Raw genomic sequence first — 24542 nt, forward strand, 5'->3', positions numbered from 1 at the left:
CTTTCAGAGCCTTCCTTCCTTCCTTCCTTTCCTCCTTCCTTCCCTCCTTCCTTCCTTTCAGGCAGGGTCCTGCTTTGTTACCCAGGCTAGAGTGCAGGGATGTCATCACAGCTCATTGCAAACTTGAACTCTTGGGCTCCAGCAATCCTCCTGCCTCAGCCTCCCGAGCTTTGGGCCTGGCAAGTTCATTTGTAGAGAGCAGTGAGCAGGCCCTCAGTGAGGAGTGGAGGAGTTCGGCATGAGGAATAAAGAGACTCACATAGATTATGTGTGTAGAGGACTGAGGCACTCTGGTTGAGTCCTACTGAGCAAACCTTGGGTATTTATTATCATAAAACAGGGAGAAATGGTTAAAAATTATTTATCAGAAAATCAGCAGTAAAAGGATGTGTAATGCCCTAATTTCATTTTGTACATCGATCTAGACTTACTCCATTTTGCTAAGGACTTTGCTAAGGGCTTTCAACACACTCCCTTGAAGCTCCCCTAAAAGCTGCAGAGTTTAGCAAAAACTGCAAAATCCTGTGAAACCACAGCTCTCCCTCATAAGCACTCCCCTTACCCTATAGATCTAACCTTGTAGGTGTTGGCTTTTATGAAACTCAGCTTGTGTTAAGGACTCCCTCTCCCCTACCGAAAGCACCTTATAAAAAGTTAGTGCCCCTGCTTCTGGGGGTTGAGAGACTTTGAGGCATGAGCCCGCTCTTGACCACAGGCCAATAAAGGACCCCTGCTTAATTTGGACTCCATGTGCTGGCGTTTCTCTAGTCCCCTCACTTCAGGTATAACAGAGGGACATGGAAAATAGCAGACAATATGTCTTCAACTTATTCTTGAAAAACCACAGACCTTAAGCAAGTCCTTGCCTTTGTCATCAAGTGACCTTTGGAGTCTAGAGAATCTTTACCGAAACCTTTTGGCTGGTTTTGTGCACACATCGCGAGCTCGTTCTCCCCCCGGAGATCAGTTTTCTGGCTTCTTGCATGTACACAGCTCATATACCATTCTCATAACGTTTGAGGTCCCTTTAGACAGAAAACAAGTTTATGCTAAAGGTCAAGGGTATGCAGAGAACAAGCTTAAGTAAGAACATTTTAGTATGGGGGATCAGGGCACAATTTCCCCTACAGAGGAGGGCAGGAGAACTCAGGACACTGAACCACCCACTGGTGCGTTTTCCTTGCTCATCTTTGTGTGAAAGTCCCCATCTTCTGTACCCCTGAGACTCAAATTGCATTCACAGAGGGCAAGGCTGGGAGCTGTCCTTGGTGCCTGGTTCTTGGGTGGTGTGAGGACAGCTGAGGGCTCTGCAGGCTGGGCAGGTTCTCGTGAGTGTCCTAGTCCTAGCCCGAGCCCTAGTCCCAGTCCCTGACTCCTGTCTCCCGGGGAAGAGAGACTAGGGTTTGGGTAATGCAGAGGTGATCTTTTCCCTGTGTGACCTGGTCAGAGTACAAGTGGAGCAGGTGAATTTCTGCTAAGTTTCCACCAGCAGAAAGACAGACTGCAGCCCATCAAAACACTCTTCCTCCTGGCCTGGGGCAGGTGGAGGATAGGATGAGGATGGGGGGAAAGCCCTAGTGCCTTCCAGTCCTTGTGAGGAACACAATACACTCCAGGGAGGCCGCCAGAGCCACTCTGGCCAGGACCCCAGTCAGGGGCAATTAGGAGCTCACGTCTGGTTTACAGTGGTAAAATTCAATGGTTTATGCTTTCACTGCAGCAAAGGTTTCTCTAAGGTCTGGAGAGAACGTAGGCCAGGAGGGCTGGACAGTCTGTTTAGTGTCCTGCCTCTCTTATTATTGGACAGCAGTCTACTCACCCTTCACTTTCTCAGTAGCGATTTTTGGCCTTTTCATTCCCCTGTCACGAGTCCATGCCAAAGTCCAGATATCTTTATCAGTGCCTGGACCTGGATGTTCATTTAAAAAGAGAGACCCAGCTCAGCACCTGTAGCAAGGGCACCAGCCACATACACCGGAGCTGGCGGGTTCATATTCAGCCCCAGCCCGCCAAACAACAATGGCAACTGCAACAAAAAATAGCCAGGTGTTGTGGCGGACACCTGTAGTCCCAGCTACTTGGGAGGCTGAGGAAAGAGAATCACTTAAGCCTGAGAGTTGGAAGTTGCTGTGAGCTGTGACACCACTGCACTCTACCCAGGGTGACAGCTTGAGACTCTGTCTCAGAAAAAAAACAAAAAACAAAGAATGGCTTCCTAGGTCATTTCTAGAATTCTAACCTTTATTGTCTAAGCTGTGGGTTTCTAACCATGGATGCTGGTTAGAATTACCCATATGGCTTTTTTTTTTTTTTTTTGAGATGGGGTCTCTGTCTGTCTTGGGGGCTGGAGTGATGTGATCCCAGCTCACTGCAACATCAGGCTCCTGGGCTCAAATGATCCTTCTGCTTCAGCCTCTCCAGTAGCTGGGACTATAGGCCTGCACGGCCATGCCCAGTTAAGTGTTTTGTTGTTTTTTGTTGAGACAGGGTTTTGCTATTGTCCAGGCTAGTCTGCAATTTGCAGGCTCAGGTGACCCTCCCACCTCAGCCTCAGAAAGTGCTGGATTACAGACATAGCCACTGCTCCTGCTTCCTTAGGGCACTTAAAACCTGCCAACACCCATGCCTTACCCCGAGAGTCTGGTATGGTGCAGCCCAGGCATTGGTAGGTTGAGGATGTACAGCAGGGCCTACTGCTTAGAGTCACCATCCCCAGTGTTCAGAGATGTCAACATCCTGGGCCTCCTAACATGATGGACCAAGAAGGGGCAGTGTCACAGTGGGATTCTTGCCCAAACTGTGTAACCTGAGTTTAATCAGGAGGAAATATTAGTTAAGTCCAGACTCAGGGTCATTCTACAAAATAACTGTACAATATGCTTCGAAAGTGTTAAGGTCACTTCTTCTCTGATGAAAACACCAAATGACACATGACGCTGGTGCAGCGGGAGGGCCTGGAGGCCCCGGGGGCCCTGGCATGGGAAGCAGTGGTGGTTCCCGCGCAGGCTTCAGCAGCGGCATTCAGGGCTGGAGTCGGGACTGTGGTCGGGGTCGGGGCCGAGGCCATGGAGCTCATGGAGGCAAGGCCAAGGACAAAGAGTGGATGCCTGTCACCAAGCTGGGCCGTCTGGTCAAGGATGTGAAGATCAAATCCCTGGAGGGATCTAGCTCTTCTCTCTGCCCATCGGGAGTCTGAGATCATTGATTTTTTTCCTGGGGGCGTCTCTCAAGGATGAGGTTTTGAAGATTCTGCCAGTGCTGGCCAGTGGACCAGGTTCAAGGTGTTTGTTGCCACTGGGGACTACAATGGCCATGTCAGTCTGGGTGTTAAGTTGTTTCAAGGAAGTAGCCACTGCCATCCGAGGGGTCATTATCCTGGCCAAGCTCTCTACTGTCCCAGTGCAGAGAGGCTACTGTGGGAACAAGATCAGCAAGCGCCACACTGTTCCTTGCAAGGTGACAGGCCACTGTGGGCTCCGCGCTGGTGCTCATCCCTGCTCCTAGAGGAACTGGCCTGTCTCAGCGCCCGTGCCTAAGAAGCTGCTAATGATGGCTGGGACTGATGACTGCTACACTTCAGCCAGGGGCTGCACGGCCACCCCGGGCAACTTTGCCAAGGCTACTTTTGATGCCATTTCCAAGACCTATAGCTATCTCCCTCCTGACCTCTGGAAAGAGATAGTGTTCACCAAGTCCCCTTACCAAGAATTCACTGACCATCTTGTCAAGACCCACACCAGAGTCTTTGTGCAGGACCCAGGCTCCAGCTGTGGCTACAACATAGGGTTTTTATACAAGAATAATAAAGTGAATTAAGTCTGTTAAAAAAAAACTGTTAAGGTCATAAAAGCAAAAGAAATTCTGAGGAAATGTCCCAGATTAAAGGAAATGAAGGAGACAAAACAACCAAAAGCAACATGTGTTCCTCAATTGGGTCCTCGTGCAGAGAAGGGACATTAGTGGGAAGACGGATGGAATTTGAAAAGATAATTGTGTGATGCCAGTGAGAATTTGATTTTGATGATTATACAACGGTCATCTAAAATGTTACTATTTGAGAAAGGTGAGTAAAAGGTATAGGGGTACTCTTGCTATTTGTGGGACATTTTTGAAAGTTGAAATAATTTCCAAATGACAAGTTAAAAAAAAAAAAAAGGAAAGAAAAGAAAACTTCCAGGTAATTCTAGTGAGTTGCCAGTGTTGAGAACCACTTCCTTAGTTATCTTGCCCAATACTATGAGAGTAATGTTCCTGAAAATTCTTTTTTGTCATATGTCTGGCCTTTTCAAACCTTTCCAGTGACTCCTGTCTTGTATAAGGAAACAGGAAACTCCTGTTCCTTAAGCTGCCTTTCAAAACCCCCATAGCATGGCCCCAAAGTGCTTCCTTGATTTACATAGAAGGACCTTACCCATGTTACCTTTTCTCATGTCTGAATTTATTCTCATTCTTTTTGGGTTATTTTGCAGTTTTTGGCCGGGGCTGGGTTTGAACCCACCACCCCGGTGTTTGGGGCCGGCGCCCTACTCCTTTGAGCCACAGGTGCCGTCCTATTCTCATTCTTTTCCTTCTTAAAATAATACCCTTGCTTTCCTCCTTGGCTTCCTGAATTGTGCTTCATTCTACAGCCCATTTTGGACCCCCTCTCTTCACTGAAGCTTCGTATGACTTCTCGTATTTCTACCAGAAGCAGTCATCCTCCCTGTCTTTGGAAGAGACAGGGTGTGAAGTGAAACATGAGCTTCAGGTTCAGAAAATGTGAGTGTGACGCCTGGCTTTATTTTTCACCCGTTCTGAGGCAAGGGACAAGTTGATTGACATCTTGGAATAGAGGGATAGCCTCACCTACTTCAGAAAAGGTCATTGTGAGTATCAGATGAAGTGCAAACACAAAGGTTCCCAGCACGTAGCAGGTGACTCCCTCTTTATTTTTAGGGCTCAGTGGTTCACAATGGGATTGTGGGTGGTGCAAAGACTATTAACAAAATTTCCTGCATGGCCTTTTAAAGTATTTATGCCTGGTTATCACTAAAATGATGAACATTCTTTCTTTTTTTTTTTTTTGTGGTTTTTGGCCGGGGCTGGGTTTGAACCCACCACCTCCAGCATATGGGGCCGGCGCCCTACTCCTTGAGCCACAGGCACCAGCCTAAAATGATGAACATTCTTGAACTGAACTCAACGCTTGGGAATTTAAGGAATTCAACTAAGATTTTTTTTTTTTTTCTGGAACACAACTCAGTAAAGTGATCTATGGATAGATGAATGTATCCCAAAAGAGGGAAAAGAGAGGGACAGTGGGTTTCTAAATGGGGAAAAGCTGTGACGCCTTCCACGCCCGTCCCTTTGCTCCTAGTCAGACAGCATTAAGGAAGTGCAACTCCTTAGTACAACTCATTAAGCTAAGTAAGTCCCGTGTGCCCCGTCACTGATCCATCCCCTGCCCTGGGGAAGTGCACCAGGTGAGTCAGGCCCTCGGTGCGGGGAACGCTCCTCTCCCTCTCCTGCCTCTTCGTCCCCCACTGCCCAGTGCTGGGTGCTCTGCTCTGGCCCAGCTCCCAGGCCTGTAGTATTGGTCTGACAGGTGAGTGAGAAGGAAGACAGATGGCAGCAGGCATGGAAGGAGACAGGTGGGGCTGCCATTATTCACGGCCACAAAATCTGGGTGTGTTTTATGACAGTTCCTGGATTCATAATCTTCTTTTCTTTGTGACCATGCTGGGAACTCACCTTCCTACTTCCTTCTCACTACACTTTCTTTCCCTGGTGCCCCCTGTTTATGGCCAGAGAATGGCTGTGCAAATAGTTGATAATTCAGTAAAAGTTAACTTTTTATGAGACGGCAAAGCTGGCCTTGCTTTCTCCCCCAAAGAGATTGAAGTTCATAAAAGCCAGCTTTTATGAGGGGCTGTGCACTTGTGAGTGGGGTGTTAGGGAACAGGTGCAGGAGGGAACCGTGAGACAGAAAACAAAATGCGGTTTGCTAAATCCTGAAAGAAGAAGGGGCAAAAATCATTATGGAAGGTGGATGTCATTGAGGAGACCTCGGAAATCTTGGGGTCTCCTCTACCCAGATATGGTGGGGGACTGGGGCCATGTTAGGTACATTACTTCTCTATCTATCTATGACAAGGTTTCACTCTGTCACCCAGTCAAGAGCCATAGCATCATCATAGCTCACAGCAACCTCGAACTCCTGAGCTGAAGTGATTCTCCCCCTTCAGCCTCCTGAGTAGCTGGGACTATAGGTGCTCATAATCTGGCTAATTTTCTATTTTGGTAGAGATAGGACGTTGATCTTGCTCAGGGTGGGTCTTGAACCTGAACACAAGCAATGCTCCGACTTTTGCCTCTAAAAATGCTAGGATTACAGGTTTGAGCCTCTCAGTTATTTTAATCTGTAAAAATGGGGATGATAATGCTCACAGGAATTTTTGCGAGGACTAGAGCTGTAAGTAAAACCTATAGGACAGTGCCTGGCACACCGTGAGTGCAGAGTCAGGGTGAGCTATTGTAGTAATGGAAGAAGGGGCGCCCTGACCATCTAGGCCGGGGAGGTGTTCTCCAGCCCTGGCAGGCCAGCTGGAGGTGGATATGGTTGGGGGGAGGCTTAACTTCCAGGAGTGGGAGGATTGGGAGCGGCAACTCACGCACAACGTTCTGTGAAAACACCTTTCCTGGTCAGCAGTGATACCCAGAGGGGGTGCAGCTCCTGTCACAGTCGCTGTCTCCTGGGGGTCTAGGACTGTGTCCTTGAGTCAAATGGTTTAGCTGAGAGCCCCTCCTAGGAACAGGCCTCTGGTGGCCTCGCAAACAGGTTTTGTCTCGCCAAAGGAAAGCACTTGTCTTGTTTAAGGAAAGCTTGCATCTTGTGCGAGGAATCCCCCCTTGTGGCCCAGCTCATTATTTTTGCCTCTCTACTGTCCTTCTTTCTAAGGTGTAAAGAGAAAGACTGAAGAAGGAAACGCATGTGTGAAATAACAGGGCGGGATCGGGCGTGGTGTGAGTGAAGAGGACGCGTGTCCACGTTTTAGGTGAACATGAAAAGACCTTCTTTTTAGCTAAAAGTAAACCTTCCATTTGTCCCACAATCTCATTACTAGGTATCTACCCAGAAGAAAAAAATCATTGTGCCATAAGGACATTTGCACCAGAATAGTCATAGCAACTCAGTTCACAATTGCCAAGACGTGGAATCAACCCGAGTGCCTATCAACACGTGAGTGGATTAATCAGCTGTGGTGGATGTAAACCATAAAATTCTATTCAGCCATAAAAAAGATGGAGACTTCGCAGCTTATATGAAATCAATAAACAGCTGCATACCCACATAGGAGAAAAGCACAGCTCAATTCCAATGGAGAGAGGAGGAGGGAGGGGATTGGTGAGCTCTCACCTAATGGGCGCAAGGTAAGTGTGAACAAAACACCCCCTGGGTGGAGGGCTCAACTATAATTTGAACTGTACCTCCCAACTGCAAACAATGTAACCTAATCATCTGTACCCTTGTATTAATCTGAAATAAATTTTTTAAAAGGCAAATAACAATAGAAGAATGAAAAATTAAAAAAAGGCCTTCTTTTTTTACGTCTCTCTATAAATGTCGTGGGCTGCCTTGAACGCTCAGGAACATTCCAGCAGAGTCACAAGAGAATGATAGTGTGGCTTCTGTGCTCAGTGGCAGGTTAGACTGAGGAAGTCCCTGGAGAGAACAGTGACAGAGGAGGAGACGGGTGAGGTGACAGGACATGGATGGAGGAGGGAAGGGACGGGAGGGACGTCCCCCAGGTGCCCATGTCCGATGCTTCACATGTCTTATTTTGCTCTTCCCCTGTCAGTCCCTGATGGACTGAAAGTCATCCTTGTGCTGCAGACGAGGGGGGCGAAGTGACTGGCCAGGGCCATCCAGCCAGCTTGTGAAAGAGCTGGTGTGTTTCACCTCCAAGTTCGTGCTCGTGCTTGTTGTTCAGAGGGAAAGTGAGAGATACAGAAGGAAGCTAAGGAAGCAAAGCTAACTTCTCGGCAAAGTTTATGAAAGAAATCTGTGTTAGGAAGGTCCTGGCTTCCCAAAACACCCATGTCCTGGTCCCTGGAGCCCTTTGATGTTAGTTTATTTGATCCAAAAAACTTTACAGGTGTGGCAAAATTAAGGATCTTGAGATGGGAAGATGATTTTGGATTTTGAGGGTGGGCCCAGCGGAATCAGAAGGGTCCTCATAACTGAAAGAGGGAGAAAGGAGAGCCAGGGTCAGAATCACGCCCAGGGAGAAGAACTGCAGCGGCCATCTCTGGCCTTGAAGAAATGTCAAAAGACAAAATTACAACGCATTTAGTTATAAATATGATTGGCTTTTATTTATGATTCATGAATAGCTTCTATTCCACAAAATACAGCCATAGGTCCCACGGGGCCCTACAAGAGCATTTAAATAGGAAGGAGAAAACAGAGCATGGAAAACTGATTGGTTATCATCAAGTTACTTCAGGTTATTCCTTGTGAGAGTTGAAGCAGAGGGAACTTCCTTATTATGTTGACTCAGACTGGAATCTCCTGTTCTCAGGAAAAAACTGGTCTTCTTTGGAATCTTTCTGTTTCCTTAAAGTTTCGGTTTGAGTATGTGGCATTTAGTATGAGTGACTTGATTTTGGAGCCCCTAGGCTCTCGCCCAGGTGAGAGTGTGACCAAAACTTAAAGCATTAGTGTCCATTACCGTCGTTCTGGACATCCGGTCTCAAGACATCATTCGTAGGTTATGGTGTCCTCCCGGTCACACACTGCTTGGAGTTTTTGTTCTTCCAGCCGAAGAGCAACGATTTGATGTTCTCAAATGGATTAAAGAGGGCTGCATGCAAACATTTAAAATGTTTAGAGAGCACAACAGGAAGACAACTATTACGACTACTATGACCATCAGGAGGACAACACCAAGAGTTAGGAGTATGCTCCTTAGGTGAGGTCCCTGTGAACCAAACCAACTACAATAGAATTAATTCAAGAATGATCCAGATGAGGCATCTACCCATTATTAACCAAGTAGCATGTTTGTTAATGTTTGCACCAGAGTCTCTGCAATACCTGATGTATTTACCCATGTGAAATAAGAAATGTCAGCCAAGTTCACAGATTTCTGTTTATCTGATAGGTAGATGTTCTATTACCTAGCATTTCATGGCTGGATTAAATTAAAACAGGGAGAACAAGTGGGCCTAGAAGTATGGCTGCAAAAGGGATCCCTACCACCATTTGAATGACCGAGTGATTTAAGGGTGCAGCTAACATTGCTTGCTAAGTGCAGTAGAGGACCCCTGAAGTCGTGTAAAGATTTGGGTTTGACCCGATGACCTGACAGATCCAATACTCAGTCAAGTGACCTGCACAAGCAATGGATTATGAAATTCTAATTACAGCATTATCTTCCCAAGAGAAAGAGGTAGGCATGAGCAGGGAAAAATTAAGAGGTGGAAAGACTCAATTTAATTCAAGCAGGGGAGTGGGGAGGAGGAAAAGGGAACAGGGAGGGGGATTGGTAAGCTCCCACTTAATGGGCACAGTTTAAGGGTATACGGCACGCCTCCTGGGTGCCAGAGACAACTAACTACAACAGGGACTTTAACTAACAAATGCAAATACTGTTACCTAATCGTTTGTACCCTCATATTAATCTGAAATTTAAAAAAATGAAGAGGTGTAAGAGTATCCTTATCATGGGGAGGCTCGTGTCCACGAGGGTGGAGTCATTGCCTTCTGGCTCTGGTTTGCAGTTTGCATGTCTCTAGTTATGGTGTTGGACATTGTGGTGAACTCTGAGTGGCACAAATTGCTTGCTTGGAGATTTGCATTCAGTCATCTGGCTTCAACTTCAAAGGTTTGGGGAAAAGAGAAGTTCTTGTTCTTACTGATTCCTTGAGGGAAAATTGGATCCAAGCAGCGAGCAGAGTTTGGGATCCAGGTTGCTCTACAGGTAGATAATAAAACTTCAAAAACAATGAATAGAGCTACAACCTAATAATGAGTATCCTGTAATTTTTCTTCTGAAATGTAAATTTTGCCTCTACAGTTATCCCTGTTTCTACTAAAGATAATCAGAGTAGGACTAATTTGTCTGAAAAAATCAGTTTAGGCTGGCGCAGGGGTTCATGCCTGTAATCCTAGCACTCGGGGAGGCTGAAGCAGGTGGATTGCCCTGAGCTCAGGAGTTTAAAACCATCCTGAGACAGAGCAAGACCCCATCTCTACAAAAAGAAGCTGGGCATTGTGGTGGGCACCTATAGTCCCAGCTACTGGGGAGGCTGAGGCAAGAGAATCACTTGAGCCCAAGAGCTGGACGTTGCTGTGAGCTATGATGTCACAGCACTCTACTGAGGGCCACAAAGTAAGACTGTGTCTCAATAAAATAAATAAATAAATAAATAACATTTAAAAAAAGAAAATTAAAAACATTTCAAACTAAAAGGTTTAGCATCAAATAAAGTGGCTTCTTAATTTAGCTCTGTTTCTTAACTGTATGAATGAGTTCAGGGTGGAGACAATTATTGAATTAGATCCAACAAAGTCTGTACTTATTGTATTTTGAAAAATTTTGCTAGGTAATGCCAATGTTAGTAATTTCCCCTACCTGACAACCACTGACTTAGGCCTGGGTCCTGCCTATTATAGCAGTTCTCTGTCTTAGTACTTCTTAGTAGCATCTGGTAAGGTTTAAGAATTATCCATGTCTGGTCCCACTCCAAACCAATTAAATTGGAATTTGTGAGTGGGGCCTGAGCATTAGTTCATCTTTAAAAATGTTTCCCAGTGATTCCAATATGTAGCCCTATTTCCTACTAGATTTCTCTGTCTTCTCATGGCATTTATCCCTCTCCATTTTTCTATTATACAGTAGAACCTCCAGATTTGGCCACCTCTTTACACTGACCACTTCTTTAAATTGACCTAATTTTCATAGACTGGACATGCACCACATGTATGTATTCACACAGTAGGCCTAACTCCTTACATTGCCCACCTCCACATATTGACCAATTTGTTACAGTAACCTTGAGTGGTCAACTTACAGAAGTTTTACTGTATTCCAATATTATGAATATGAGCCTCTTGGGTCTTGGTATCGTTAGTTTTAGGCTTCTATTTTCCCTGAGGTACATGAAATATATAAATGCACATGTGAATTAGTCCTCAGGAAGAAGCTTAACACCAGGTAGGTTTTGTCCTGAGCCTCAGGTTGACAGTCAATGCCATAGTATTATCCTCCATGAGGTCAGTGGTGCTAGTGATGAAGGGTGTGGATAAGTCCACAGTGCAGGTAGTGGATGGCAGACCACCCTGTCTGGAGCATTTTAGGCATAGCTTTGGGACTAAGAATTATGTGTATGTGTAGGGTGAAAGGGCATGGTTGGGTAGGGAGACAGATCTAAGCAGGATGAGGGATTATGCTAGGAAGCCGAGGTAAAGAAAGTAAGAAGGATTAGTAAAGAGAAGAAATTTGAACCTATCTAATAGGCTAGAGTAGGCCATGATAGATTCTTGAGTAGGAGAGTGAACTTTTCTTCAGGAAGGCAACAAGGCAGCAACATGCAAGGAAGATTGCAGAGAGGCTGGACACAAAAAGTCAGGCAATATTTTGCAAGTTGTTGAGGGCCTGGGTTAGTCAGGTTTATGGGAACAGAGAAAACAGGAGCAAGAGATCTTACAGGATCAAGAAGCTCTGATGATGTGTTGAATCGGGGGAGCAAATGAACAGGGGCGGGTGAATAGCCATGTCCAGAGGACAGCGGGATGCAGGGAGCATGGACACCAGGGAAAAAGAGACTGAGTAGGAATTAGAGCCTAGAAGCTGTTTAGCAAGAGGAGGAGATTCAGGCCCAGAGACAGGTGAAGAACATCTTTCCCTCTCCCAAGCAAGGCAGTTAGTTAGCCTGGAGGAAACCCAACAAGAGGAAAGGCATCATACCCTCTAGTTCCGAGAAAACAGAAAGTACACTAGGGCTGCTATCAGAGCCACCCCGGCCAGCACTCCAATCACGATGCCAACAATGGCCCCCGCTGAGAGGCCAGGAGAACTTCCTGGCGCTGGAGCATCTGCATGGGAAGAGAAGAGGAGAAGGAAGGAAGGTGAGATTATTTCACAGTGGAGGTTCCCATGGGAAACAACTCTCAGCATGAAGTAGTCTCTACTTGTTCCTTCCAGGAATACTTTTTTTTTCATTTTATTTTATTTTATTTTTTATTATTAAATCATAGCTGTGTACATTAATGCGATCATGGGGCACCATACACTGGTTTTATAGACCGTTTGATAGATTTTCATCACACTGGTTAACCTAGCCTTCCTGGCATTTTCTTAGTTATTGTGTTAAGACATTAATATTCTACATTTACTAAGTTTCACGTGTACCCTTGTAAGATGCACTGCAGGTGTAATCCCACCGATCACCCCCTTTAGGGAATTCTTTTGCATGTGTGGTGGGGGGAAAAGCTGCTGGGAGGTGATTAGCCAACTACATCCTTGCAATTTTTTCTGTTCACCATGTTTCTAGGTTGTTAATCAATCTTTGGACAATTTCCTCCTGGCCTTTCTGCACTCAGACATTTTTGAAAGCTTTGAAATGTGAGAGAAACTCATTGAATTTTGTATGTTGTTACAACTTTCTCTGTGGTTGCATTTTTTTCCCTCAGTGTCTCAGAGCCATGAATATGAGCCTCTCAAGTCTCTATGGTAAGGATTTAGTTGACAGAAGGCCCAGGCCAGTGCACTCTGAGTTCACCACCTCCTTTGTGCAGCAGAGTCCTCGCTTCCCAGAGCTCCCAGCAGAGGTGTGAAGGCCCAATTCCCCCACACCCCGTTTTTCTGTGCTGGGTGACTGTCTCGAGGACTCCCCATCAGCCTGGCAGAAACTCCCTTAGCACCACACCACAACCTGACACTTCCTTCTCTTTCTCCCTCACAGGAGCAAGGACGGAGGACTCTCCCAGGCTCCTCCCACTCTTGTCCCACTCTCTCTCACAAGCATTTTGCCCAATAAATTATCTTGCATATGTCATACCATCATGACTATATTTCAATGGAGGAAAACAAATGTACCAAGCTTGAGAACTTGCACTTAGCTCCTTTATTTTCCCCTCTCATATTTAGTCAGTAATCATGTCCACTCGGACATGAGTGGACAAAAGTAATCCCCCCTTTTCTCTCTTTTTCTCATTCATATACACACTCACATACAGAGGGTGTTAAAAAATGTACACACATTTTAGGACAGGAAAAAACTATTAAATTTGCGGTACTCAATATATACCCATAATAAAAGATGAATACAAGTCACATTGAGCACCTCTTATAATTGCAGAAGTCAAATGTGACTTGAGTCTTTTGAAGAACCACATTCTTCAAAAAAGATAAACAAAATTGATAATGTTTACTTCAACTGACTAAGAAAAAAAGAGAGAAGATTCAAATTACTAAAATCAGAAATGAAATTGGAGACATACTACCCATTCTACGGAAATGATAAGGATTAATAGAATACTAGGGATAGTATTACCAACAAATTGGATAACAAGATGAAATGGGCAAATTCCTAGATATATGAATCCTTCCAAGATGGAATCATGAAGAAACAGGAAATCTGACTAGACCTATAACTAGTAAGGAGATTAAATCAATAAGAACATTTGACAAAATTCAACATTTTTTCATAATAAAAACAATCAAAGCATGAACAGAGGAAAGAAATGACCTCAGTGTAATAAAGGTAACATCATCTACTCAATGGTAAAAGACAGACAGCTTTCCCTTTAAGATAGGAACAAGACCAGGATGCCTGGTTTTGCCACTTCTGTTCAACATAGTATTGAAATACCTAGCCAGAGAAATTAGGCAAGAGAAAAAAAGGACATCCAAATTGGAAAGAAGAAGTAAAATGGTCTCTGGTCACAGATGTCATGAACATATATGTAGAAAATGCTAATAATCGTTTTTGAAAAATATTAGAATTAATACGTTCACTAAAGCTGCAGGATACAAAACCAACAGACAAAAATCAATTGTATTTCTATACATTAGCAATGAACAATATGAAACGAAATTTAAAAAAAATTCAATTTACATTATTGTAGAAAAGAATAAAATACTTAGGAATAAACTTAACTGAGGAGGTGAAAGAATTGTATCCTAAAAACAAGACATTGCCCAAAGAAATCAAAGAAGATGTAAATAAATGGAAAGATATTTTATTTTCATGGGTTGAAAGACTTATTAGTGTGACAACACTGTCCAAAGCGATCTGCAGAATCAATGTGAACCCTATCAGAATCCCACAGACATTTTTTTGAAGAAATATAAAAATGTATACTAAAATTGATGTGTAATCTCAGGGATTCTGAATAGCCAAAACAATCTTGAAAAAGGAGAAAAAAGCTGGTGAGCTCACACCCTGATTTCAAAATTTACTGCCAAGCCAAATCAATACCGTGTGGACAGACATAGAAACCAGTGGACTAGAATAGAGAGCCCAGAGATAAATAGTGGTACATACAGCTTAACATTTTTGACAAGGGTGTCAAGACTATGTGATGGGGAAAGGATAGTCTTTTCAAGAAACGATACTGGGAAACTGAATGCGCATGTAAAAGGATGAGTTGACTCTTGACCTAACACCGTCTACAAAAATTAACACAAGATAGACCTCAGACTTAGATTGTCAGAGCTAAAACCATAAAACTCTTAGAAGAAAACATAGGGTGAAGGCTTCATGACGTTGAATTTGGCAATGATTTCTTGACTATGACACAAAAGCACAGGCAACAAAGAAAAAGTAGGTAAGCTGGGCTTCATGAAAATTAGAAACATTTGTATGCTTTAACATACAAATGGTCAAACATGGTCAACAAAGTGAAGAGGCAACCCATGGAATGGGAAAAAATATCTCCAAATGATATACCTGATAATTAATTTCAGATTAATTTCTGGAATATATAAAGAACTATAACAAATCAAGAACAAATAAAATCCAATTAAAAATGGGTAAAGTGCTAAAAGATGGAGTCATCATAAGGGACGTAGGTGCATGTGGAACAGGCTGTCCACTCCTCAAAAAGCCCTGATCTGCCCAGCTCCCCCTGGGAAGGTCCCAGGGATCAAATCATATATCTGATAATTAACTTCAGATTAATATGCAGAATATATAAAGAACTATTGCAAGTCAACAGCTATTTAAAAATGGGTAAACGACTAAAGGAGACATTTCTTGAAGATATACAAGTGGCCAATAAGCACATGAAAAGATGCTCAAGGCCACTAGTACTTAAGGATATACAAATCAAAACCACATGGCATAAGACTTCACAGTCATGTGAAGAATGGCTTTGATAAGAAAAGAAACTACAGGTGTTCTTGAGGAGCTGGTAAAGTTGGAATTCTTGGGCCTTGCTGGTGAGAATATAAAATGGCCATTGTGGAAAATGATACAAAATTTCTTCAATAAAATTAAACAAAGAATTACCATGTGATCCAGAAATTCCACTTCTGGCCAAATATTCAAAATCACTGAACACAAGAATTCAAACAGTATTGGTACACCCATGTTCACAGCACCATTGTTCAGAGAAGCCAGATTGTGTACACAACTCAAAGGTGCATCCAAACCTAAGTGGTTAGGCAAAACAAGGTGTTTCCACACAACAGAATGTTTTTCAGTCCTAACAAGGAATACAATTTTGATAACGTTCTACAACATAGATGAACCTTGAAAACATTATGCTAAGTAAAGTAAGAAAGACACAAAAGGAAAAATACCATATGCCTCCATTTACATGAGGTCCATTGGGTAGTTGACTACATAGGGACAGAAAGCAGAATAGGACGAGGGGCTCCGGGGAGGAGTAGAGAGTTATGGTTTAGTGTGTGCAGAGGTTTAATATGGTAAGATGTACTATAAATGTACTTAATAACACACAACTGTTCAGTTAAGAATGGTTAAGATGCAATTTTGTCATGTAATTTCACCACTACACATGCTATCTAGTGGCTGGTACCCTAAGCTTCCCTGTAAACACCTGTCCCACCCCAGATGGAGTCAGAGCACAGCTGGTGACTGGGCGAGCCAGGAACAGAGCAGAGCTCCAAGCTGTTCATCCCTCCTCTTAGGGGGTTTCATCTTCTCCTTTGGGGAAAACCAATGTGAGCTTATTTTAAAGCTTCCCATGTTCCTGGTAGCTCACAGGGAAGGTAAAAGAAGCAACGAACAAATAACAGCAGATGACAGAGTTAATGTGTAGTGACAGAGAGAAGCCACTTGACCTTGAGGACCTTTGCTTCTCACCCCTCTGTGAGGTCCTCCCATTTGGTGGGTTTCTCTGGAGCTGAGAGAACCCCTTCCCCACATTCCAGGAGGGGCCCAAGGTCAGAGGTGAGAAATCAGACAAGCCAGGAGAGGAGACAGTCTGTAGAGACGGAACAGGAGGGCTCAGGGGAGAACCTGAGCTTTGCTGTGCCCAGGACACTGGCTGGGAAAGGAAATATCTGCTTGGCTGTTCTCTGAAACCCCACGAGAGTCCACCCTAAAACTTTCTGTTAATGCTGCATCTATCTACTTACCCAAGACTGTGATATTCTTGACTGCGGTCCCACTGAGGCCTGTGGCTGAGTTATTGGCATGGCAGATGTAGGACCCGCTATCCTGTGCAGTGATTCCAGGGATAAAGAGCTGTTGTGTGGCTTGCGGGGAATTCCCATTGATAAGCCAAAAATACTGTGCAGGTGGGTTCGAGTCCGCGTGGCAGGAGAGGTTGAGGTTTGCCCCTGAACTGTAAGATGACTCTGGAGGGGAAATGGTGGGGGCGTCGGGGCCATCTGGACAAAGAGAATAAAGCCACATGTGATGTCATCAAAGGGAAGGGAAACTCTTCCTGTGTTGAAGGACCACAGTTTCTCTCTGAACTGTGTCCCAACCCTTGTACAAAGTCCCACCCATGCCATCTGTGCTCACTGAGCCTGGGGGAGACATTCACCTGTTTCTCCCATCACAGGTTGTTAACCCAAAGCCTCCCAAGACAGGAACGGCCCATCCTTCCACTTCTTGCTTAAGACTAAGCCTGCCTGAGTTTGCCAGGAGCGGGAAGTCATGGTCAGCCTGGGTGCCCGGAGGTGAGGGTCTGTGTCCTTGGACCTTAGAGGGACTGAGTGGCCTGGGTCTGGCTGTGTGGATTCGGGCTGGCAGCCTGGGCCAGGGAGAAGCAGAGATACTCACAGAGAACATTCAGGGTGAAGGGGTCACTGCGGTTAGAGCTCTCTGGGGTCTGTATTTCACACACAAAGAGTCCTGAGTCATCCCTGGTGACACTGAGTAAAGTAAGAGTCTTGTTGTCCGGGGACAGCTGCAGTCTGGGACTGACTGGGAGGCTCTGGTTGTTTAGCCACCACAGGTAGGTCACGTCCTGAGCCGCTGGTTCACAGATTAATACCACAGAGTTTTCGTTCTCCACGGGGTTGGAGTTGTTGCTTGTGATGAAGGGTCTGGATAACTCTGCTGTGCACATAACAGAGAGAAGGTTGCCCTGTGTGCTGCCTTTAATTCCTCCAAAGGCGTCTTTCAATTAGAGATGGCATCTCTCACCTCTCAGCCAATCCTAGTCCTTAAAAGACCAAGGCGTGTGTGTGTGTGTGTATGTGTGTGTGTGTGTGTGTGTGTGTGTGTGTCACAGACAAATGCGTGAGGGTCCGAGGGTCAGAGAACACCTTTTGGCCTGCTCTGTCTGGGAGACACACCAACTTTCTCAAGTGTAAATTAAGCCCCAGCCTTGGCTTGTGGACAGACAGAGGACGGGGAGTCACAGATTCCCTGGCTCCTCTCCTGGCCCTTCCCTGAGCTCTGACTGCTTGAGCGTCCTCAGGGCACGTGGGTGCTGAGTCCCTTCCACCTGCACAGTCCTACACACCCAGCTGAGGGGCGTTTTCTCTGAGGCCTCAGTATACAAGGACGTCCTAGAGCTGGGTGATGGTAGGGCCTGGGTGTTTGGCAAGAAGTAACACAGGACGACCAGGCACAGGTCTGGGGTTCAGCAGAGTTCTCAGTCCCCAGGGGCTGGAGATGGGCAGTTCTGGCCAGGTGTCTGTGGTGACTAGCATGAGCTAGAGACCACCAAAGTGATGGAGCAGATTTCAGGAAAGGATTTAGAAATAATGAGTTAGACCAGCAGGGACTGGATGAAAGTCTGATGCCTCTCAATTATATAAAGGGATACATGATATCAAATTTGGAGAAGTGATGAGTGTAATTTAGTAAATTTAGAGAGAGCGCCATGCCTATGGGGAGATGCCTAACAAGGCATGTGAAATACTTTGTTCCTTTTCACTTGGCCACAGGAAACAGAAATAGTGTTTACTCTAATTTGTCCAAACTGGGCAGAGTCTAAGTGAGACTGACTTGTGCATCTCACCACCCAAGGGACCCCAAATCTAGTAATGGTGTCATCATGAGGGACCCAGGTGTGTGTGGAACAGGCTGTCCACCTCTCAGACAGCACTGGTCTGGCCAGCTCCCCCTGGGAAGGTCCCAAGGACCAGGGAGATATTTTTCCCTTGAAAATCATATATCTGATAATTAACTTCAGATTCGTATCTGGAATATATAAGGAACTATGGCAAGTCAACAAGAAATAAAAAATGGATAAAGGACTGAAAGAGGCATTTCTTGAAGGAAGATATACAGATGGCCAATAAGGACATGAAAAGATGCTCAAGGCCACTAATACTTAGGGATATGCAAATCAAAATGACAATGGCATATGACTTCATAGAATGGCTTTGATAAGAAAAGAAACCACAGGTGTTCTTGAGGAGCTGGTAAAGTTGGAATTCTTGGGCATTACAGGTGAGAATGTAAAATGGCCATGGTGGAAAATGATACAAAAATTCTTTAAAAAATTAAACAAAAAATTACCACGTGATCCAGAAATTCTACTTCTGGCCAAATAGTCTAAATAACTGAACACGAGAATTCAAACAGTATTGGTACACCCATGTTCACAGCACCATTATTCAGAGAAGCCAGATTGTGTACACAACTCAAAAGTGCATCCAAACTTAAGTAGGGCAGGCAAAATAAAAACATCCACGCAACAGAATGTTCAGCCTAGCAAGGAATACAATTTTGATAACGTTCTACAACATGGATGAACCTTGAAGACATTATACTAAGTAAAGTAAGAAAAACACGAAAGGAAAAATACCATATGCCTCCATTTACATGAGGTCCATTGGGTAGTTGACTACATAGGGACAGAAAGCAGAATAGGATGAAGGACTCTGGGGAGGAGTAGAGAGTTATGGTTTAGTGTGTACAGAGGTTTAGTACGGTAAGATGAAAAAGTTTGGGAAAAGCATAGTGGCGATAGTTATGTAAAACTATAAATATACTTAATAACATACAACTATTCAGTTAAAAATGATTAGGATGCAATTTTGTCATGAATTTCACCACTATATATGCTATCTGGTACCCTAAGCTTCCCTGTAAACACCTGTCCCACCCCAGATGGAGTCAGAGCACAGCTGGTCACTGGGTGAGCCAGGAACAGAGCAGAGCTCCAAGTTGTTCATCCCTCCTCTGAGGGGGTTTCATCTTCTCCTTTGGGGAAAACCAATGTGAGCTTATTTTAAAGCTTCCCATGTTCCTGGTAGCTCACAGGGAAGGTAAAAGAAGCAACGAACAAATAACAGCAGATGACAGAGTTAATGTGTAGTGACAGAGAGAAGCCACTTGACCTTGAGGACCTTTGCTTCTCACCCCTCTGTGAGGTCCTCCCATTTGGTGGGTTTCTCTGGAGCTGAGAGAACCCCTTCCCCACATTCCAGGAGGGGCCCAAGGTCAGAGGTGAGAAATCAGACAAGCCAGGAGAGGAGACAGTCTGCAGAGACGGAACAGGAGGGCTCAGGGGAGAACCTGAGCTTTGCTGTGCCCAGGACACTGGCTGGGAAAGGAAATATCTGCTTGGCTGTTCTCTGAAATCCCACGAGAGTCCACCCTAAAACTTTCTGTTAATGCTGCATCTATCTACTTACCCAAGACTGTGACATTCTTGACTGCGGTCCCACTGAGGCCTGTGGCTGAGTTATTGGCATGGCAGGTGTAGGATCCACTATCCTCTACAGTGATTCCGGGGATAAAGAGCTCTTGTGTGGCTTGCGGGGAACTCCCATTGATAAGCCAAAAATATTGTGCAGGTGGGTTCGAGTCCGCGTGGCAGGAGAGGCTGAGGTTTACCCCGGAAATGTAAAATGACCCTGGAGGAGAAATGGTGGGGGCATCGGGGCCATCTGGACAAAGAGAAGAAAGCAACATGTGATGTCATCAGAGGGAAGGGAAACTCTTCCTGTGTTGAAGGACCACAGTTTCTCTCTGAACTGTGTCCCAACCCTTGTACAAAGTCCCACCCATGCCATCTGTGCTCACTGAGCCTGGGGGAGACATTCACCTGTTTCTCCCATCACAGGTTGTTGACCCTGAGCCTCCCAGGACAGGAGCAGCCCCTCCCTCCACTTCTTGCTTAGGACTGGGCCTGCCTGAGTTTGCCGGGAGCAGGAAGTCACGGCCAGCCTGAGACTGAGTGGCCTGGGTCTGGCTGTGTGGATTCGGGCTGGCAGCCTGGGCCAGGGAGAAGCAGAGATACTCACAGAGAACATTCAGGGTGAAGGGGTCACTGCGGTTAGAGCTTTCTGGGGTCTGTATTTCACACACAAAGAGTCCTGAGTCATCCCTGGTGACACTGAGTAACGTGAGGGTCCTGTTGTCCGGGGACAGCTGCAGTCTGGGACTGACTGGGAGGCTCTGGTTGTTTAGCCACCACAGGTAGATCACGTCCTGAGCCGCTGGTTCACAGGTTAATGCCACAGAGTCTTTGTTCTCCACGGGGTTGGAGTTGTTGCTTGTGATGAAGGGTCTGGATAACTCTGCTATGCAGATAACAGAGAGAAGGTTGCCCTGTGTGGTGCCTTTGATTCCTCCAAAGGCGTCTTTCAATTAGAGATGGCATCTCTCACCTCTCAGCCAATCCTAGACCTTAAAAGACCAAGGCACGTGTGTGTGTGTATGTGTGTGTGTGTGTGTGTGTGTCACAGACAAATGCGTGAGGGTCCGAGGGTCAGAGAACACCTTTTGGCCTGCTCTGTCTGGGAGATGCACCAACTTTCTCAAGTGTAAATTAAGCCCCAGCCTTGGCTTGTGGACAGACACAGGACTGGGAGTCAGAGGTTCCCTGGCTCCTCTCCTGGCCCTTCCCTGAGCTCTGACTGCCTGAGCATCCTCAGGGCATGTGGGTGCTGAGACCCTTCCAGCTGCACAGTCCTACACGCCCAGCTGAGGGGCGTTTTCTCTGAGGCCTCAGTACACAAGGACATCCTAGAGCTGGGTGATGGTGGGGCCTGGGTGTTTGGCAAGAAGTAACACAGGAAGACCAGGCACAGGTCTGGGGTTCAGCAGAATTCTCAGTCCCCAGGGGCTGGAGATGGGCAGTTCTGGCCAAGTGTCTGTGGTGACTAGCATGAGCTAGTGACCACCAAAGTGATGGAGCAGATTTCAGGAAAGGATTTAGAAATAATGAGTTAGACCAGCAGGAACTGGGTGAAAGTCTGACGCCTCTCAATTATATTAAGGGATAAATGATATCATATTTGGAAAAGTGATGAGTGTAATTTAGTAAATTTAGAGAGAGCCCCATGCCTAACTCCTGTGGACAGTCAGGCAGATCGGGAGATGCCTAATAAGGCATGTGAAATACTTTGTTCCTTTTCACTAGGCCACAGGAAACAGAAATAGCTTTTGATCTAATTTGTCCAAACTAGGCAGAGTCTAAGTGAGACTGGCTTGTGCATCTCACCACCCAAGAGACTCCAATTCTCGTAATGGTATCATCATGAGGGACCCAGGTATGTGTGAAACAGGCTGTCCACCTTTCAGATAGCACTGGTCTGGCCAGTTCCCCCTGGGCAGGTCCCAGGGACCAGGGAGGATGCAAGCCCTGAGCCAGGACAAAGCTGGAGTCAGCAGTCAGTGGGTGAAATGAGCTCATGGCTTTGGGGGCTGCAGACCTGCCCCTCTGACCTGTGACTTGGTCCATCTTTCCTTTCTATGCTGAGTCTCAGGTAAGGACTTGGCTCTGTCCTTGCCCAGATGAGGCTGTGGGTCTGGCCCTGGCTGGTAACCAGCCCCAGGAGCCTTGGTCCTCAGACAGCTGGTAAATCGTTGTACCCAGTCAGCCCTGACCAGGAGGCCAAAGCCCAGCCCTGGCCACGGGCTCCCCAGGGTGGCCTGGACTCAGGAGCCCCGGGTCTAAACTTCCCTGTGAGGATCCCAGGAGGTCCCTCAGACCAGGCCCTGACGGTCCCAGGAGGTCCCAGGATCCCAGGAGGTCCCTCAGACCAGGCTCCTTCTCAGGGTCATGTCCATGGGGAGGGCCTGGGGTGCTGGTCTGAGACTGATGTCCCCCTGCTGAGTTGCCCCCTCAGACTGGTCCTTCCCCAGGGAATGTCTGCAGGGTCTGGATGCAGGAAAGGATTCTGATCTCTGAAGTCTGTCCCACAGTGTGTGCTGCACTTGATGCCCAAACCCCAACATGGGACGGGACACAGAGGGGGAGGCAGGAGCCGCCCAGGCCTGACAACCCGTGTGTGTGAAGTGAACCAACCCCCCAGCACCCAGACGTCACCGAATCACTCACGGTACACGCGTAACTGTCCAGTTGCTTCTTCACTCTGAAGAGTTTGCGATAAGACTTGTATGGTGTAGTATCCTGTGTCATTCTGGGTGACATTCTGCAGCAGCAGGGACCCGTTGGGGTATATTGTCTCTCGATTGCTGTATGTGGGCCCTGGGGTAATTGCTCCAGTGGCTACTACATATGATAGAATTCGATTGGTGCTGTCCACCCTGTCTCCTTTGTTCCAGTAGTAGCCCAAAGGACTCTCTGTCAGATTGTGGACGAGTAGAAGGACATCTGTCCCCTCTGCAGCACTGGATGGCACGGATTCAACAGTGAGCTGGGCCGTGGTGGGCAGGTTCCAGGAGGTGAGAAGTGAGGCTAGGAGGGAGGAGAGAGAATCGATCCTCATTAGGAACTTTGTGTTGGGATGGAAAAGGGGGCCCTGGGTCCTGAGCAGGTCTCTCCACTCTCAGCCTTGGGAGGTGAGTGTGAGTGTGACTGTGTGAGAGTGTGTGTGTGTCCTCTGGGTCAAGGTCAGCAGCATGACCCCATCACTTCAGCGCCTCTGGACTGGTCAGGTCCCTGTTTGGAATCTTCTTCCCAGGGGTCTGCATGGCTCACCCCCCACTGCCCTCAGACCCCTGCTCACATTCAGGGACGTCCTTGCCCCTTCCCTGGCCACCTCCTCCTGAGACCCTGGGCCTTCCCCTTGTGACCTTTCCCTGCCTGCTCCCTCCCTGGCTCTTGTCCACACCCGACCTCACATTGGAGATCTCTCTGCTCGTCTGCACTCCTGTCACGAGAATGTGAACGCTGTGAGGGGAGGACTTGTCTGGCCTGTGTTGTCCCCCAGAGCCTGTGAGTGCATTAGTGAGTCTTCCCAGGGCCCTGCACGTCCTGGTGTTGATTCTCTAATTCTGAGATTGGTGGCTCAGGACAATGTTTGATGGCCTGGTGATGTTTCATGGTGAGTGTCACCTCGTAGAGTTATTATTATAATCTTTCACACTGGAGTAGCCAGTGATAATTCACCAGGAACACAGAAGTCTTGAGATCTTCCTGCCCCTTAGCAATTCTAGTTCCCTGAGGACTTTTGTTCCTGAGCTCCTCTGTTTCCTATCAGGCTCCAGAAGAAACCCCCTGTCCTTCTTAGAGCCCCATCCTCCCTAGGAGACCCCAGTTAGTGTCTCCTCCCTCCTCCCACCCACCCTCAGGACATCGTCCCTCTCACCTGTGAGCAGGACCCCCTGCCAGGGCCCGAACCCTCTGCAGGGAGGAGCTAGGGGGGGCTCCATGGTCCCTGCTGCCTGCTCTGTCCTCCTCTATGCAGAAGAGCTTCTGCTCCAGGAACGCTCCTGGGCACGGCTGCTCTGACAGGTCAGCCCTGCTGTCCTTCCTTCCTCTGTGCTGAGCACCCCCTTAGGGCAGGGGCACTTTCAAAGGTCTTGGGGCTGGGGCGGGGTCTGTACCCAGGACACCTCCCTGTCCCCTCCCCTCTCAGTCCTGCTTCCTTGTCCCTCCTTCAACTTTCCCTCTGCCCTCATTTTGCTTTTCCAGACCATGCTTTGAGAAGCAAGGCTGTTAGAATGTGTCGCATGACAGGATGACTCAGTAAAGACCTCTGCTTTGTCCTGGCCTTGGGTCTGTCAGCACCACCCAGAGAGGCTCTGGCGTCACCAAGCCAAGTGGGTTGTTTCCCTGTGTGACACCTGGGTCTTCCCGTGTTCTCCAGTGCTCTCAGGAGCAGAGTGATGCACAATAGGCAGATGGCAGGGATGGCTCTGGAGTCCTGAAAGGGGTGGCTGAGTGACGACTAGGGAAGGACCTGCCCCTGTCCTCTATCTCCAGA

The 24542-nt window shown here is 46.6% G+C and overlaps 1 protein-coding gene across 3 annotated transcripts in view; it reads right to left on the bottom strand.

Annotated features, from left to right (window-relative positions):
• Window positions 1-24101, bottom strand: part of LOC128595833 (carcinoembryonic antigen-related cell adhesion molecule 8-like) — a 49492-nt gene extending 25391 nt beyond the window's left edge. The window contains exons 1-8 of one of the 3 annotated variants that reach the window (XM_053604876.1): window positions 23925-24101; window positions 22712-23071; window positions 20670-20948; window positions 20058-20312; window positions 17245-17523; window positions 16593-16847; window positions 11952-12079; window positions 8329-8843 (exon numbers count right to left, since the gene is read on the bottom strand). In XM_053604876.1, coding sequence (XP_053460851.1) covers window positions 11955-12079; window positions 16593-16847; window positions 17245-17523; window positions 20058-20312; window positions 20670-20948; window positions 22712-23071; window positions 23925-23988 — 1617 coding nt within the window. In that variant the 5' untranslated portion in view covers window positions 23989-24101 and the 3' untranslated portion in view covers window positions 8329-8843; window positions 11952-11954. Of the gene's footprint in view, window positions 1-8328; window positions 8844-11951; window positions 12080-16592; window positions 16848-17244; window positions 17524-20057; window positions 20313-20669; window positions 20949-22711; window positions 23072-23924 lie in introns of those variants that run through there. The other 2 variants (XM_053604878.1, XM_053604875.1) reach the window with 2 other exon arrangements.
• Window positions 24102-24542: the final 441 nt, after the last annotated feature.

The sequence above is a fragment of the Nycticebus coucang genome, chromosome 10, assembly GCF_027406575.1.
Source record: "Nycticebus coucang isolate mNycCou1 chromosome 10, mNycCou1.pri, whole genome shotgun sequence".
Taxonomy (NCBI): Eukaryota; Metazoa; Chordata; class Mammalia; order Primates; family Lorisidae; genus Nycticebus; species Nycticebus coucang.